The sequence below is a fragment of the Simochromis diagramma genome, unplaced genomic scaffold (assembly GCF_900408965.1).
Source record: "Simochromis diagramma unplaced genomic scaffold, fSimDia1.1 OVJJ01000321.1, whole genome shotgun sequence".
In the NCBI taxonomy this organism is placed as follows: domain Eukaryota; kingdom Metazoa; phylum Chordata; class Actinopteri; order Cichliformes; family Cichlidae; genus Simochromis; species Simochromis diagramma.
The window spans coordinates 15918630-15934572 of NW_024386772.1; the positions used below are offsets into that span (position 1 = coordinate 15918630).

Genomic DNA, 15943 nt, shown 5'->3' on the forward strand with positions numbered 1-15943 from the left:
AGGGCAGCTCAGCTCATAGTATCAACTTATTTTACTTCCTTACTTACGGCTCAATAAACAAGGTCTGCAGCTAGATACATCCAAGGTGTCAGCTCCATGTATAGTTATTCAATGTTTTATTTTGAAAGGCCTCAAAAGGATATGGTGCGACACGATGGTTTTACCGTCGTTGTTGCACAAACCAACACATAAAACAGTCTCTTGTCCATCCAGAGTGTTATTTTAGATATAAGAAAAATAGACAACTCCAAGAAGAAATTAAGAAAGCCACTACATTAAGTAAAACCATCCTGCTCCAGAGCGAGAGGACTGCATCGATTTGAGCTCGTCCAAAGTTGGATACAGCAAGTCAGTTAAGTGTACAGAGCTGTGTGCATGAAGAGTCTAAGATGAAAAGAAATAAGCTTCCATGGATAACGTTTTGGACTATGACATGCTGCCAAGCTACAAGTCGTGCCAAAATTGAACAATTACGATACTCAACTTCTTACATATAAGTCAGTGACAGTGTTTTGGTCCTAAGAAAGATGACATTCACTACGAAAGCCTCAGTTTTGTGTCATAGACCAAGTGTTTCATGAACACTTGTTTAATAAGAAGTTGTGTAAAAGGAGCAAAGATGGCAGATGAAGACCTGCAGGTCCCAGGCCCAGGGCACAGAGCTGCAGTAGCGGGACTGGCCAAGAGGGCACAAAAGTATACCTTGAACAGTTTACCAGAGGTGTACCCAGAGATTTGCTAAGAAGTTGTCAGCACATGAATCCACAACATGGCTACAGTAAGGCAAGAAAGTTGCTGTTTTGTCATTATGGTAATGAACTGAGAATTGCAACTGCCTACATGAACAGAGCATTTGATTGGCCACAAATCAAAACAGATGATGCAAAGGCTCTTCATAGCTATTTACTTTTTCTCACCGGTTGTAACAATGCAATGCAAGACATCAGTCAACTGCATAAAATGGAGATCCCCACAAACCTCAGAGTTATTGTCTCTAGACTGACATACAGAATGAGAGAAATGAGGAGAGTTTCTGCTTTTGGCATTCAAGAAACAAGTGGAAGGAGAGCAAAGTTCTCAAATCTGGTCACATTCATAAACAGACAAGTAAAAATAGCTGCAGATCCTTTGTTTGGTGACATTAAGGATGCTGAAGATAAAGCAAAGTCATCAACAAATGTGAGAATGAAAAGATTATCCAGGCAAAGGGGAAGCACATTTGCTACAAGTGTAATACAAGTTGCACATGAAAGATCACCTCAAATTAATAAAAGTACTTCTTGTCACACTACCAGTGACTTCCAGAAGCCATGTGAAAAAACTGTGAAAAACTGCATAAACTTGCAGAACGTCAAAAGGTCAGAAATCAGCCTTACAAAGAAAGACTAGAGTTCCTTAAAGCAAAGCAAAGCTTTACATGTCTGACACAAGGTCATTTGAGTAAGGACTGTAAGAAAAGGTCATTGTGTGAGTACTGCTCTAAGAGACATACAAGTATGCTTCACTGGACAAGGGAGCATACTTGTAAGACAGTAAGGCAGATGTGTGCATCCAGAGAAACGTCTCTGACATTCCCACGACAAGTGATGAAACACACTTTTCAGGCAGAATTTGTGGAACCACAGGGGCCGGAAAAGACAGTCATGTGTTATCAATCGTTCCTGTGTGGGTTAAGTTAAAGAAAAGCAATAAGTTAATTGAGACTTATGCGTTCATGGACAATGGGAGCCATCTGTTCAGAGAAGCTGATGAGACAACTTGGTGTAGAAGGTAAGAAGACAAAATTCATGCTTCACACAATGGGACAGGAAAAGTTGGTGACAAGCTACAACCTATCAGGATTAGAAGCGTGTGGTTTATATGAGAACACCTATATAGATCTTCCTGACATTTACACTCATGCAGACATTCCAGTGTCTAGAGAGAACATCCCTACGCAGGATGACTTAAAAAGGTGGCCACATCTTCAGCAAATCAAGTTCCCACATTCAGATGCAGACATTGGACTTTTGATAGTGTGTGATGTTCACAAGGTTATGGAACCATGGGAGATTATTCATAGCAAAGATAACGGTCCATGTGCTGTCCAAACAGTCCTGAGTTGGGTTATCAATGGCCCTCTCAAGAGAGATTCTTGCTCTACTTCTTCTGACAGAGAGCTGAACTGAGTCCAGACCTAATGAAGACACTGATTGGAGTACTAACAAGGTTTAAGTGGGATCCCATTGCCTTGATGTCAGACATAGAAGCTATGTATCACCAGGTGCGAGTACCTCCAGAGGACAGTGATCTTTTGTGTTTTCTCTGATGGCTAAATGGGAACTTGAATGAACCTCTGCTTGAATACAAAACTAATGGTGCACCTGTTTGGGCCAACATCCTCCACGAGCTGTGCAAACTATGCACTGAAGAAAGCAGCAGAAAACACTAAAGAAAAAATGCCACTAGCAGCAGTTAATGCTGTTCTGAACAACTTTTATGTAGATGATTGTCTTCTGTCTGTTTCAGATTAAACATAGGCATGTACTATGGTCAGGAACCTGACTGCATTGTGTGAGAGTGGAGGATTTCACTTAACAAAGTGGATGAGCAACAGTAGAGTTGTCCTTGCTTCCATTCCTGAAAAGGGAAGAGGAAAAGAGATTAAAGATTTGGATTTGAGACATGATGCATTATCTGATGAAAGAGTCCTAGGAGTGAACTGGTGCAAAGAGACAGATGTATTTAAGATCAGGATAAATGACAAACCTATGCCAAAGACAAGGCGAGGCATCCTCTCATTTATAAGTGTAATATATGATCCATTGGGCATTCTGTCTCCTGTCATTCTTCCAGCAAAAATCTTTCCGCGAGAGCTATGTGGCAGGAAGATCTCATGGGATGAGGAAATCCCAGCTGAACTGGCTCAAAGGTCACAGGTTTGGCATTCAGAGCTTCCTAAACTTCATGGCTTTGCCATCAACAGGTGTTTGAAACCTGCTGGATTTGGAGTGGTCATATCTGCACAATTACACCACTTCGCTGATGCCAGTGAGAGAGGTTATGGAGTCGTTACTTACCTCCGTATCACAAACCAGAAAAGAGAAACTCACTGCTCATTCATCATTGGCAAGTCCAGATTGTCTCCTCTGAAGTAGATAACAATTACACGTCTCGAGTTGACAGCAGCTGCAGCTGTTGTAAAGATTTACAATCTCATGAGAAAGGATCTGCAAATGCCACAAATAGGAATCTGTGTTTTGCTCTGACAGTACCACTGTTTTAAAGTACATCTTCTGTGAGAACATCAGATTTAAGACATTTGTAGAAAATAGAGTGTCACTTATTAGAGACAACACAAAACCAAGTCAGTGGATGTATGTGAACTCTGAATTAAACCCTGCTGACCACGCTTCAAGAGGAATAAACACAGACACATTTATGAATTGTCCAAACTGGATTGCTGGGCCAGAGTTTTTGACAAAAGATTTAAAAAATTGACCAATTCCACCGGACATTAAAAAAACACCAAAAAAAATTATGTCGAAGTCAAAGAGGCAATGAGTGTGGATGTTACAGAAATACATGAAAACCCACTAAACAAACTGATCACTACTCAGACTGGTGCCGTGTAAAAAAAAAGACATCTTCCTGGATACTTATGTTCAAGCAGCTGCTTGGCAGGTTAAGTGCACATCAGAAGCTTCTCGTGTCACAAGCAAGTGGCTGTGAAAGCTGCAAAAGGAAAGTCGAAAAGGTTGCAGGTCAAATGCAGCAGTTCAAATCATGTATTAAGGGATCTTCGCTCACTACTGCAGATGTTGCAATAGGAGAAACTGAGATTGAGTTTTGTCAAAATCAAAGCTTTGCAGAAGAACTTGCAAGTCTTCATGAAGGTGACAAGCTTAAAAGGAGCAGTCACATTGCGAAGGTTGATCTTTTTGTCCAGGATGGAATTTTAAGGGTTGGCGGCAGGTTGCACGAGTCTGCACTACCTGCTGACATTAAGCATCCAGTGATCCTCATGTTTCTACTTTGATTCTGAGACACATTCACCAAGAAACAGGCCATGTAGGAAGGAATTACACATTATCCAGGCTGAGAGAAAGATTCTAGATTCCCCAGGCAAATTCAGCAATAAGAAAGATCCTGTCAAAGTGTGTAACATGTCAAAGGACATCTGCAAAACCTGGTGAATAAAGAATGGCAAACTTGCCACAAGATCGCCTGATGCCTGACAAACCACCATTCACAAATGTGGGCATAGACTACTTTGGACCTTTTGAGGTCCAAGCAGCCCTGCTGTGACAATACAGACCCCTGTGTAAAATATACACTTTCACCTCCAACTAACCAACCTCTCTGTGATTGATTTGAGGAGATGTATGCTATTATTGGGAGATATCTAAAAATACTCCTTAACTGCTGATATTTTTTGGTGGCTCCATAATGTGCTTACCATGTAGTTGCAAACTCGTTAGGATCATCATCAGAATCAGCTCAGATCCTAATCAAGCAAAAAACTAATGTCTTTTCAACGGCTCACATAGTGAGGCACGTCAAGTCATTTCAGAAAAACAGGGCTTTGTGGGAGTACCCACGTACTAGCCTCTCGGCCCAAGAAAAATGGACATAAGACTGCTGGATTATTGTACACCGTTTATATATGTGTAATAAAATTCTATGATGTTGACATAACACAGTTATCAATGTGGGACTGTTTTGGCTTCTGACTCATAGCTACTGTGTTTCAGCTACTGTTTTGCCTACACTACAGCCTTATTTTTAGAAATTTTCCCAGATGTGTTATTTAAGTACTCCCGAGGAGCCCGTCCAGCCTCATGCCACGCCAGCTGGAGGTTCAGCCGAGCCCGTCCAGCATCCTGCCACATCTGCTGCAGCGCCACCACCTGCGGCTTCCACGCCGTCACCTGCAGCGCCACCACTATCTGGTCCTGCCACGCCTGGTCCTGCCTCGAGCCAGCCAGAGGTCGACGCCACGCCTCTGTTCGTCTCGCCTGCCACGACCCAGCCAGAGGTCGACGCCACGCCTCTGCTCGTCTCGCCTGCTACGACCCAGCCAGAGGTCGACGCCACGCCTCTACTCGTCTCGCCTGCTACGACCCAGCCAGAGGTCGACGCCACGCCTCTACTCGTCTCGCCTGCCAGGACCCAGCCAGAGGTCGACGCCACGCCTCTGCTCGTCTGGCCTGCCAAGCCACGTCCAGCTTGGCTGTTTCCGGGGCCTGTCAAAACAGCCTGTCTACAGAGACCCACCAAACAACCTGAGGGGTCACGTCCACATCCAAACTACCGTCGACCACCCGCCAAGACACCTGTGAAGTCTTGTCTACGCCATCGACCACCAGCCAAGCAACCCGAGGGCCTTCATGCAGGCCCACGCCGCCATCGACCGCCTGCCAAGCCGCCCGACAGGTCTCGTCTCGTCCACGTCGCCGCCGGCCGCGAGCCAAACCGCTCGAGTGTGGCCAGCCATACCTGCTTCGCCACTGCCACCTTCCACATGGTTGGCCCCCTGATCTGCTCCGTCACCACCGTTGGACTTGTGGCCGGCCCCCTGAACCTTTGAACTATGAACTTTTATGCTATCGACCTCCAGGACGGCCCCCTGAACTAATTAACTGTGGACTTTTGTGCCGTCACCCTCCAGGTCGGCCCCCAGAAAGTTTTGAGAACTATCTCCGGAGCTTTAGTGCCTTTCATGGGCTTTTTGCACCCTTTTTGTGGGACTTTTGCTCTGGTTTTGGTCAGTTTCAGTTTCAGTTTCTGTCATGATCCTGGGTCTTTTGACCCAGCGTTTTAAGTTTGAGTTTATTTTGTTCATTAGGTTATCCAAGTTCATTTGTTATTAGATTCCCCTTGTGTATCCAACCCCGTTAAGTCTCCCTTGTCCTTCATGTGCTTCATGTCTGTGTTTCTTATGTTGTCATGTTTGCGTTTCATTATGTTTCCCATTTTATTTTGAAAGAGGTCCTGTGTCCCTGCATTTTGTTTTACTCTTCCCCTGTGGCGTTGTTATGTTCATGTTGTGTCTACTGTGCCTTTCTGTTCATGTTTCAGGTCCCTATGTTCTGTCTCCCCAGTTTGTCAAGTTTACATGTCTTGAGTTCCGTCAGTGTGTTTCCTGTTTTACTTTCACAGTCTGTCCTATGTTAATGTTTCTAGTTTTGCTTCCCTTGTCTCGTCCTGCCTAATTACTCTCAGCTGTGCTCTCCTCCTGTGGCTCATTCCCCCTCGTTATCCCTCAGTGTATTTAAGCCCTGTGTTTCTCTTTGTCAGTGTTGCGTCCTCCCTCATAGCTGTGTGATTTTTCCCTGTGGCTCCTTGTGCTTTAGTTTAGTTTAGTTTAGTTTAGTTTAGTTTAGTTTAGTTTAGTTTAGTTTAGTTTAGTTTAGTTTAGTTTAGTTTAGTTTAGTTTAGTTTAGTTTAGTTTAGTTTAGTTTAGTTTAGTATTGTTTTTCGTGTCCCACTCCACGCCAGCAATAAAGCTGTGTTTTTTGAGTTTACTTTTTGTCTCTGCGAGTTTGCGTTTGGGTCCTACTCTTGCCGTATTGTGACACTTGGGGTACACTTGAATTAACTGGAGTAGATACTGATCTGTGAGGGAGTAACTGAACCAACTGTGAGTGGCCAGAGAGATAAGGGGTAAACCAGTACTGTACCACTGATGCCAATAGATCAGGGGTGGGCAATTCCAGGCCTCGAGGGCCGGTGTCCTGCAGGTTTTAGATCTCACCTTGGGTCAACACACCTGAATCACATGATTAGTTCGTTACTAGGCCTCTGGAGAACTTCAGGACATGTTGAGGAGCTAATTTAGCCATTTAAATCAGCTGTGTCGGTTCAAAAAACCTAAAACCTGCAGGGACACCGGCCCTCGAGGCCTGGAGTTGCCCACCCCTGCAATAGATGCTAATCTGTGAAGGAGGATGCAGTGGGAGATGGTATCAAAAGCTGCTGTAAGGTCAGGGAGAATGAGGATGGAGATAAGTCCTGAATCAGCTGCAAGCAGAAGATCATTGGTGATTTTTACTAGAGCTGTTTCTGTACTGTGACATGAACGGAAGCCGGACTGAAACTGTTCATACAAGTTATTTCCAGTGAGATGATGATGAACCTGTGCAGCCACTATCTTTTCCAGAATTTTTGCCAAGAAAGGGAGATTTGAAATTGGCCTGAAATTATTTAGATTGGAGGGATCTGAACCATTCTTTTTCAGTATTGGGGTTATTATAGCAGTTTTAAGAGAAGAAGGAACAGAACCAGATATAAGAGAGGAGCGTACGATATTAGCAATCAGTGGGGCAAGCGACGGGAATGAGAGTTTAACAAGATTTGTCGGCAGTGGATCAAGTTTACACGATGATGACTTAAAGTTAGTAATTATGGAAGATAGCTGAGTTATTGTGGGAAGTTCAAAACTTGATAGAGAGGATGACAGCTGAGAAGGACAAGAAATGCAGATAGAACAATTGACCATATCACAGGACGAGGGCAATTGTTGATGAAGATTCTCAATCTTGGCGTAAAAAAAGTCCATAAATTTGTTGCAAACTGCGGCAGAGTGTGTATGTACGGCAGAGACGTTCCAGGCGGCGTCCAGTAGCTTTAAGTTGGCGAAGTTCAGATAAATACCATGGCGCAGAGCGAGAGAGAAAAACAGTTCGATTTTTGGGGGGAGTCAAGGTATCTAAGAGGTTGATAAGTTCATTGTTATAATGAGATACCAGGTCATCTATGGAAGCTGAGGCATCAATGGTAGGTAAATTCTTAATGCCATGGGAAAGAGCTGATAGATCAATGCCCCTAATATTTCTAAAAGTAATTGAGCGGTTTTGTTTATTTTTGTACAGTGGGAGACTACCATTGAATAAAACTAATTCATGGTCTGAAAAAGGCATGTCCAATACAGCACAATTCTTAGGGGTGACACCAATACAGCAAACAAGATCCAAAATGTGTCCTTTGGAGTGTGTGGGAACGTCCATATATTGGTGTAAGCCAAAATTGTCCAGACAGGATTCCTGTCTGGACAATTTTGGTTCCTGTTTCTGCCTTATTTTTGTGTGCATTTTCTTTTTTAATCCATATTGCTTTGCCGCTTTAATGGCTTTCTACCTGCATGTTTCTCTTGTACAACCTTCCTAAACCATTTGTGCTCAATTCAAATTTTTATAGCAACAATGTCGTGTTGTGTTCTGTGCCGGACTTTCTTGATGAAGGAGTTCTAAAATCCTTTACATTAATTTAATGGACAGCTCTTGTGGTGCTGACTCATGCTTATTTTCAATCAGGTGCAACAGCTTGTTAAGACCTACAATACCCTTGGGTTGTAGTGATGGGTTTCTGTCTAAATGTAGATGACTGGACAAAGGATCTGTCCTCCAAACTCTTCTATACTGGTGTTTACCTGGAAAATTGTTAAAACAAACATGGACTCAGTGCTCCAGCTGGTGAAGGTAAATGCAGTTAATTCAACCCTGCTGACATGATTTATAGAAGGCTGAATTACTCCACTGCAGTCTCTGACCCTACAGTCGACTGTAGGGGGAAGGGAACACAGAGGGAACACAGAAACCAAAACCTCAGAACTAGAAAATCTTAATCAGAATAAAATTGAAGCAAAAGATAATAACAATCAAAACAAAACCACTGAGTCCATAGACTCAGGACATAAACCTGCTAGTAAAAAGATCAACAATCTGCTTTTAAGTGACTGCTAAACTAGAAACACTCACAACTAGCAGAGCTTGTTGCTCTGGTTTCATTTACCAGGAAATGCACAACATAAAGGAAGCTACGACTGTCCTCACACAAACAGCAGCAGACTTACACAGGTAAGTTCTCTCATTTCCTGGTGGATTCATTTTTACTTATTTTCACTCCCATGACTTTACCTTCGTCTCTAATGCAGCATTTATTCTACATTTCAAGATACAGTGAAGTGGGTTTAACATGGAGTGGATTACACTGCACTTAGTCCGCCTTCTCTTCACATAAAAATGATCTATTAGTCTGCAGTATTACAGTTTTAAACAATATAATTAGTTTAACTTTCTGACACAGGGAGAGGTGAGTATCATGAAACCTGGTTGTTGTCGTGTCGCACGCACTGCTTTAGATACTGGACTCGTTTCTGAGCCACACCTGACAACATAAATAAAATTCTGGTTTAAAAGCAGTGTAATGAATAAAAATGAAAATAAAAGGATGTTTGTCAATGGCTATAAAATATGCTTCATTTCTTTGTTAAAGAATTACTTAGTTTGCTTTGTTTAATTAATCCTCTGTAAACTGAGTGTTGAGCGATCCTTCCCTGTTATTTATCTGAAGCTGACAGGAGGCTTCAGCCAACAAGTTACAGATACAAGTTATTAGTGTGATTTTCTCTCTTTATGTCACAAAGTTAAAGCTGTTTGAGAAAACAACATTTCTCACTAACAAGCCTCTCTTAACAATCTCTTAATTAAAAGTAAACTCTAATATTAAAAAAGTAACTTTTGATTTCAATTGCAGAAAACAACATTTTAAAAAGCAATTCCAACCCATGATGGATGGTATAAACCAGAGAGGAGACAAACAAGTAAAACCTGTTTCAGTGTTTGTGTGGCTGAATGACTATCAAATTATAAACTAGGAATAAATTTAAAGCTGTTTTAATCATGATTATCCTATTAATCAAAATATAATTAATAATATAAAGTATGCATGAACAATAAAAACAGTGACTTCTTAAATCTCTCCAGGATGAAGATGTTTGGAAGAATGATGAGCTGCTGTGTGGCTCTCCTCCTGACCTTCAGCTCTGTGTCAGCTGTAAGACGAAAGCTCAACTCAATCACTGATCTGAGGTCAGTAGGCTTTGGCCAGTCTGTGCCTGAGCAGAGCCTCTGGTTGCTCCACTGGTTTGCCAATGAAATTGACATTGACATAAACGGTGAGATAAGTCTGACCTTTGACCCAAATAGTTTTGATTATGGCTCACATCATTATGGAAACTATGAAGAGGTGTTGGGTCAACCGCCGAGGGGATATCAGTACTACAGTCTTGGTAATATCCATCGACAAGGATCTCTGCGGCTTCCACAGCATGTCATCCAATCAGAGGATGAGGACGGTAACAGGGCTCGGATCATAATCAGAGTCTGGGAGCCAAACCATGGATGGCAAACTTCACAGATAATAGACCGAGTCTATATCACACAGCATTATGAGACATCTGAACATCGAGGGACAGCGTATGATCCAGAACATACATATGAGATCACTACTAACCTCTTAAGAGCGATCAGTAAGTTTTCGATTAACAATGATAACATCAATTTACTGATGTTTCTCAGAGACCACTTTAGAAGCAGTGCTAATGATTCCCAGTTATTGGAGATAAGAAACACGTGGGGTGACCTCGCTTGTCTTGGACTGTTGCTGTTTATTGTGATCCAGAAGAACAATTCCTCTCACGAACACAACAACAGACGGCAGCGATCACAGAGAAGCAACGCACCAAGTGATGCTGTGCTCAATATCACAGAGAGCAGGCAACAAGATCCTTTTGTCTTCCCAGAAAGCTTCAACTCTACTTTGCAGGACGACAACACCTCTGTTTGTTCTTTGATCTGTGCTGTCATGATTGTTGTTTGTCTCATTGTTGGTATTCTATATAGGGCATTATCACTTAAACATTAATTTAACTACAATCATTGTCAACACACAGATTAAAATGAAATTTCTCACTTGTGGGACTAATAAAGGAATCTTATCTTATTAAATTGAACTTTTCTATTACAGTGTACTGCCACTGACTGCAAAACCCTTGAGCAAACAGTATTTCACCATTAATCTTCTTGCTGCTGTCCTGATACGCTCCCCGACAGGTTTTTCTTTTCTTTTCCGATGCTCAGCCCCTAAATTCTTTTTCATTTATCCATAAGATTGTTGAAAAAGTAATTTCTTTTTATTGGGCAAATTTTGTTTAATCTGCCTATGTTTCCTTTAATAGAGGGTGGCTTAACATAACTATGACGATACCCTGATTTAAAGCTGTAACTGAGTCAGCTAATTTATGGATTTATTTCTTGTTTGACTCTTGCCATGCTCTTTTTGAAGTAGAGCTTGTCACCTGGTGGTGCCTTGATGTGAAACAAAGACGGTGATATGACGATTAGTTGCTCTGTTGCCCACTGCTCAAACAAATTGCCTCAGTTTTTTTTCCAGCTTTGTCTATTTCTATTTTAATAATCATGTAATTTTTAAATTAACACCACATCATCTCATATTTCACAACTTTACTGTACAAGGGTTTATTCATTGTATAGTAAATAAACTCAGTTAGTTTGGTCTCACATTGTGTGATAAAAAGAAAAACAAATTACCACCAGAAGACAAGAATTACTGGGTTATTATGTTGACTCCATGTCCTGAGAATCAGGCAGCTACAACACTTTGGTACAACCAGCTGAATGACAGTTATTCCATTGTACACTTTGTCTTGATGTGTTTAACTTCACCTGCTGTGCTATATTTGTAAACCTTCAAAATCTACCTGTAGAAACAGTTGAAATTATTTTCACATAAATACAAACTTCAAACATTGCACCATGAAGGGCTCAGAGTCTTCAGGGTTTCACTCCTGCACAGGTGTTAAATTTATTTTTAGGATGCAAGACTAGAGTAAAAACTGTCAGTGACCAACACATCTTTAACAGGAGCTGAAGAAGTCGTCAGAATATTATATTGAAATGGTGTTTCCTTGCTTGGACTGAAAACCTGAAAGACTTAGATGCCGGTCCCACATTATACAATTAAAACTGCATTCATCAAAACATCAGATAACACCAAACAGCAAGACACTCTGTGATGTAAATGAAAAGTTTACAAGTTCAATAAATTAATGTATTGTGGCATATGTATTTGTAAAAGTTTCACTTTTGGGATTAGAATATTTCACTGAGTCGCACAAATGTATTTACAATGCCTGTGGCACACAATTTACTGCAAATCACACCAAATCAACACCTGAAAAAACAGGTCCCTGTTGTGGTTGTGATACCTGCTACAAGCAGTGTTTAATGTTAGGACGGGGAAGTGTTTTCAGAACAAGTGCATAAACCCCACTTTGCGTGGATCCCTGATCTTCTTTCCAGCAAAGATTTCATGGCCTAAACACACTTGGGAGATGTTTATTCAGCTTTTTTACTTTGACACAAAGGTTTTTTTATTTATTAGCTGCATGAACTAAAACATACAGTTAGAACTACAATGTTGCACCTCCTCTGGATTTTAAAATAGCCCGAATTGAGGTACAGACAATCAGGTGGTGGAGTCTAACTTTCCATCAATGAAATGACAAAAGCGTCCAAATCTGAGTGCAGTCCTGTGTGTTTACTGTTGAGGTGATGACCCCCATTTCCTCTGTGCCTTTACATCACATGGAGCCTCATCTCATGTGTTTTAGAGAAATGTGCTTGTTATCTTCAGTCGTTTTGTGTCACAGGAACAGCAGTAAATGAAAGTTGTAACATCTGCTAGACTCCTGCAGACATTAAGCATCACTTTCATCCAAACATCCACAGTCAACAATGGCTTCTCTTTAGGATTCTGTGAACTTGTTTTCTCCTCTTTAGCTTTTCATTTATTACAGCTCTGTAACAAAATTGGCTCCTTTTTCTGTCTGTTTTTCGTGTGCATTTTCTATTTTCAATCCACATTGCTGCTTTCTTGTCTTCTTTCTACCCACATGTATCCCAGACAACTCAAGTTTTAGAGTAACAAACATCCTGTAACACATCCTGTGTTAGATTTTCTTGTTGAAGGAATCATTAATTTAACTAATAGCACTTTTGCTGGCTCATTCTTACTTTCATTTAGGTTCAACAACTTGTTAAAGTCTACAAATGTTTTTGCAGGTATTTAATTGTAGACATGCAAATTACATTTTTTTTTCTCTACTTGGTCTGATAAATAATTTCGAACAATTTGTGTATAATCTATACACACACGTCCTGCTGTCAGGCCGGCAGGTATTAGGCATGCTTCAAAGCTTCCTTTCTAACCTTCTTTACTAGAAGATATTCTGGTAAGTAGATGTGGGAATCACCAGACACCACACACATTGCGACATCACAATACGTCACTCATGATACGATATTATTGCAACAGCGTACAAACAAACTAACATTTTGTTAGCATTTAATTGTGACAGCTCTGGGCCATTTTGACCAAGCATCTTCTGTTTCTTGTGTTTTTGTATTATTCTGTATGGTTTAGGTTCTGATTCCTTAGTTGTGCTGTTCTGATTATTATTATTATCCTCGTGTTTAGTTCAGTGTCTAGTCTGTACCTGTCGTGTTTCCTGTGTTACTTTGAACATCTGTGTCTCATGTCAGTGTGTCTAGTTTTGCTTCCATTGTCTCGTTAAGTCTGATTTCTCCCAGCTGCATCTCCCTCCTGTCTCCCATTCCCTGATTATGCCAGTGTGTATTTAATCCTGTGTTTTCCATGCCCTGTGTTGTATCGTACTTCTTCATGCTGTGTTTTGTCCTCCCGTGGTCCTGAAGCTCAGTCTAGTTCTCAGTCTGGTTTGTTTCTCTCTCTCTCTCGTCTCATAGTTTCTGGTTGTCGAGTTGAGATTTTGGTTTGTTTTTTGAAGTTTGCTTTTGATGACAAGTTTTTCCAGCAATATAGCTGCTGTTTTTTGTTCAGCCCTCTGTGTTCTGCGAGTCCTGCATTTGGGTCTAATCTCCTGCCTGCCACACAGCACGCATCATGACATTAATAACAAATAAACAGAATCTAATTTCTCAGGGAAAAAGGTGAATTTCTATAGCAGATAATTAAATAACAGATAAGCTCCAAATCTTATTAAAACATGTTTAAAAGGCAAAAATTCCTGTCCTTCTCCACATAGCCGAACCCATCCAGCAGGCTGTAGCAGAGTCCTCGCTGGGCTTTATGTTTCACACTTCTGATCTACAGTGACTGTAAAACTTTACAGCTTGGAGATGTTTCATGAGAAATGTTCTATAGCTTAGAGTTAGATGAGGTTTAATCCTGTAATTTTCCACAACCGTATCCATAATCACATACTGTGTATGCTACTGTTGTATATAGTGTATTATCTTACTTATTTTTTATTTGTTTGTATTTTACTTGTATTTTTTGTATTTTCCTTCTGATCTGTACCTGAGCTATGGTAACGCAAACATTTCCCCATTGTGGGATCAGTAAAGTCTTATCTTATCTTAAACATCTTAGTTTGATAAATGATGACATTAAAAAAGGGATCTTTAGCTACACAGCATGCCGAGGTTTCTAGAAAAACAAGTACAGAAAAATGAAATAAACAGCGAGGATAGTGATGCTGTATCGTTGCCATTTCTGTGATTCTCTCTGTGACAGCACCTCCTCCTGGTGGGTTGCAGCAGTGGAAGCAGCTCCACAAGCTTTAAAACATCCTGGGTAAATATGTGCAGCCTCATGTTTTTAGTACAAACATTCAAATCTAAACAGAAGTTACATTTGAATTAGTTTCACATAATGAAACTAAAAGTTTGAGTTCTAACACAATCACATCTTTCTACATATGAATGATCTCAAAGTTTTTATATGATGATGGTAACTATAGAACACCTTTAAACAATGAAAATCTGAATTACCAAACAAATCATACGAGGAAACACTGCCATTAAAAACATGTGTTTACTCTTTGAAATTCATTCATCAGCTACTACATGAGAGACAACTTCATCTCTCACCCTGCAGCCAGGCAGACACGCCCATGTTCAAACTTTGGACCTAAACCTGCTCATAAAAAGATGAACAATTGCGCTTTAATAAACTCATTCAAATATCTGGAATATCAACTAGAGATGGACCGATCCGATATTACGTATCGGTATCGGTCCGATACTGACCTAAATTACTGGATCGGATATCGGAGAAAAATAAAAAAATGTAATCCGATCCATTAAATATCACGAAAGCACCTCACAGAACTTGCAACACGCCGTAACTCACCTCAGAACGTTAGCACGTCGGAGCAGTATGCATCACGTGATAGAGCGGCTGTGGCATGCGGGACCTGTCGGTGGTCTGGATAGCATTTGGAGCTTCGCTAGCAACCCGGCATTTCATCTCCGACAAAGTTATCCCGAGAGAAGTAAAGCAAGTGTGTAAGTCCATCTCTGAATGTTTGTAAAGCATTCCTGCGTTAAGCTTAACAAACGATATATGGAGCGACTGCCTCTCTCTCTCCTGCTGCTACTTCAATCATGAAACTGCTTAATGATCAGCTGATCGGCTTTTCTGTCGCGAGTGTGTCTCTAGTTTGCTTTTGGCCCACTTTGCACCAGAAAGAGGAAACCAGCGGCTGAACAACAGCAGCACGTTTAAGCTTGATAAGCTGTTGTTAGAATTTATTTAATATTACTTTCTACTCGAGGATCTTTTTTATACGTAGCTGACGGCTGGTAACTGTGCAGGGGCGGATCTAGCAAAGTTTAGCCAGGGGGGCCGATAGGGCATTAACAGGGAAAAGGGGGCACAAAGACATACTTTTCTTTCTTATTCTCATTTAAAATGTCTAGCTTTTAATAAAAAATTATCTGACACCCAAAGTTTTAATTTGATGCAAAATGAATAGAAGTCCATTACTGTATATAGTAACGATTAAGTCTAATATATATACCCTAGTAAGCTATAGTACTTTTTCCTTTGGGAAGGTACCATCTGTGCAGTCTGCAATTTTGTTGAAGAAAGATGTTGAATCTATTTAATATTTCTTGAAAAATAAATGATTTCTGTGCATTTTTTTTTCACACTGCATCAAATTAAGGTTGATTACGTCGATTAAGCATCATGAGGTGGAGCGTGAGGGGTGGTTCCCTATTTTTTATTTATTTATTTTTGTTGTTGCTGGGAGTTGGAACCCTATTAGTTAGGTTGC

At 40.8% G+C, this 15943-nt stretch overlaps 1 protein-coding gene across 2 annotated transcripts; it reads left to right on the forward strand.

The window, feature by feature from the left end:
- Nucleotides 1-8537: 8537 nt before the first annotated feature.
- On the forward strand, nucleotides 8538-11342 carry LOC120746758. Of its 2 annotated transcripts, XM_040052229.1 has the most exons (3): nucleotides 8540-8837; nucleotides 9517-9583; nucleotides 9747-11342. In XM_040052229.1, exon 3 carries the CDS (start codon nucleotides 9748-9750, stop codon nucleotides 10684-10686), a length of 939 nt encoding a protein of 312 aa, XP_039908163.1. In that variant the 5' UTR covers nucleotides 8540-8837; nucleotides 9517-9583; nucleotide 9747; the 3' UTR covers nucleotides 10687-11342. The 2 variants fall into 2 exon arrangements, with proteins under 2 accessions (XP_039908153.1, XP_039908163.1); XM_040052219.1 differs by lacking the exon at nucleotides 9517-9583 and having other exon boundaries at nucleotides 8538-8837.
- Nucleotides 11343-15943: the final 4601 nt, after the last annotated feature.

Bases quoted from the DNA above. Each gene is read 5' to 3' on its own strand.
- LOC120746758 (XM_040052219.1), top strand. From the start codon at position 8,779: ATGCACAACATAAAGGAAGCTACGACTGTCCTCACACAAACAGCAGCA. The intron at 8,838-9,746 runs GTAAGTTCTCTC...AAATCTCTCCAG, and splicing joins ACAGCAGCAGACTTACACAG to GATGAAGATGTTTGGAAGAA.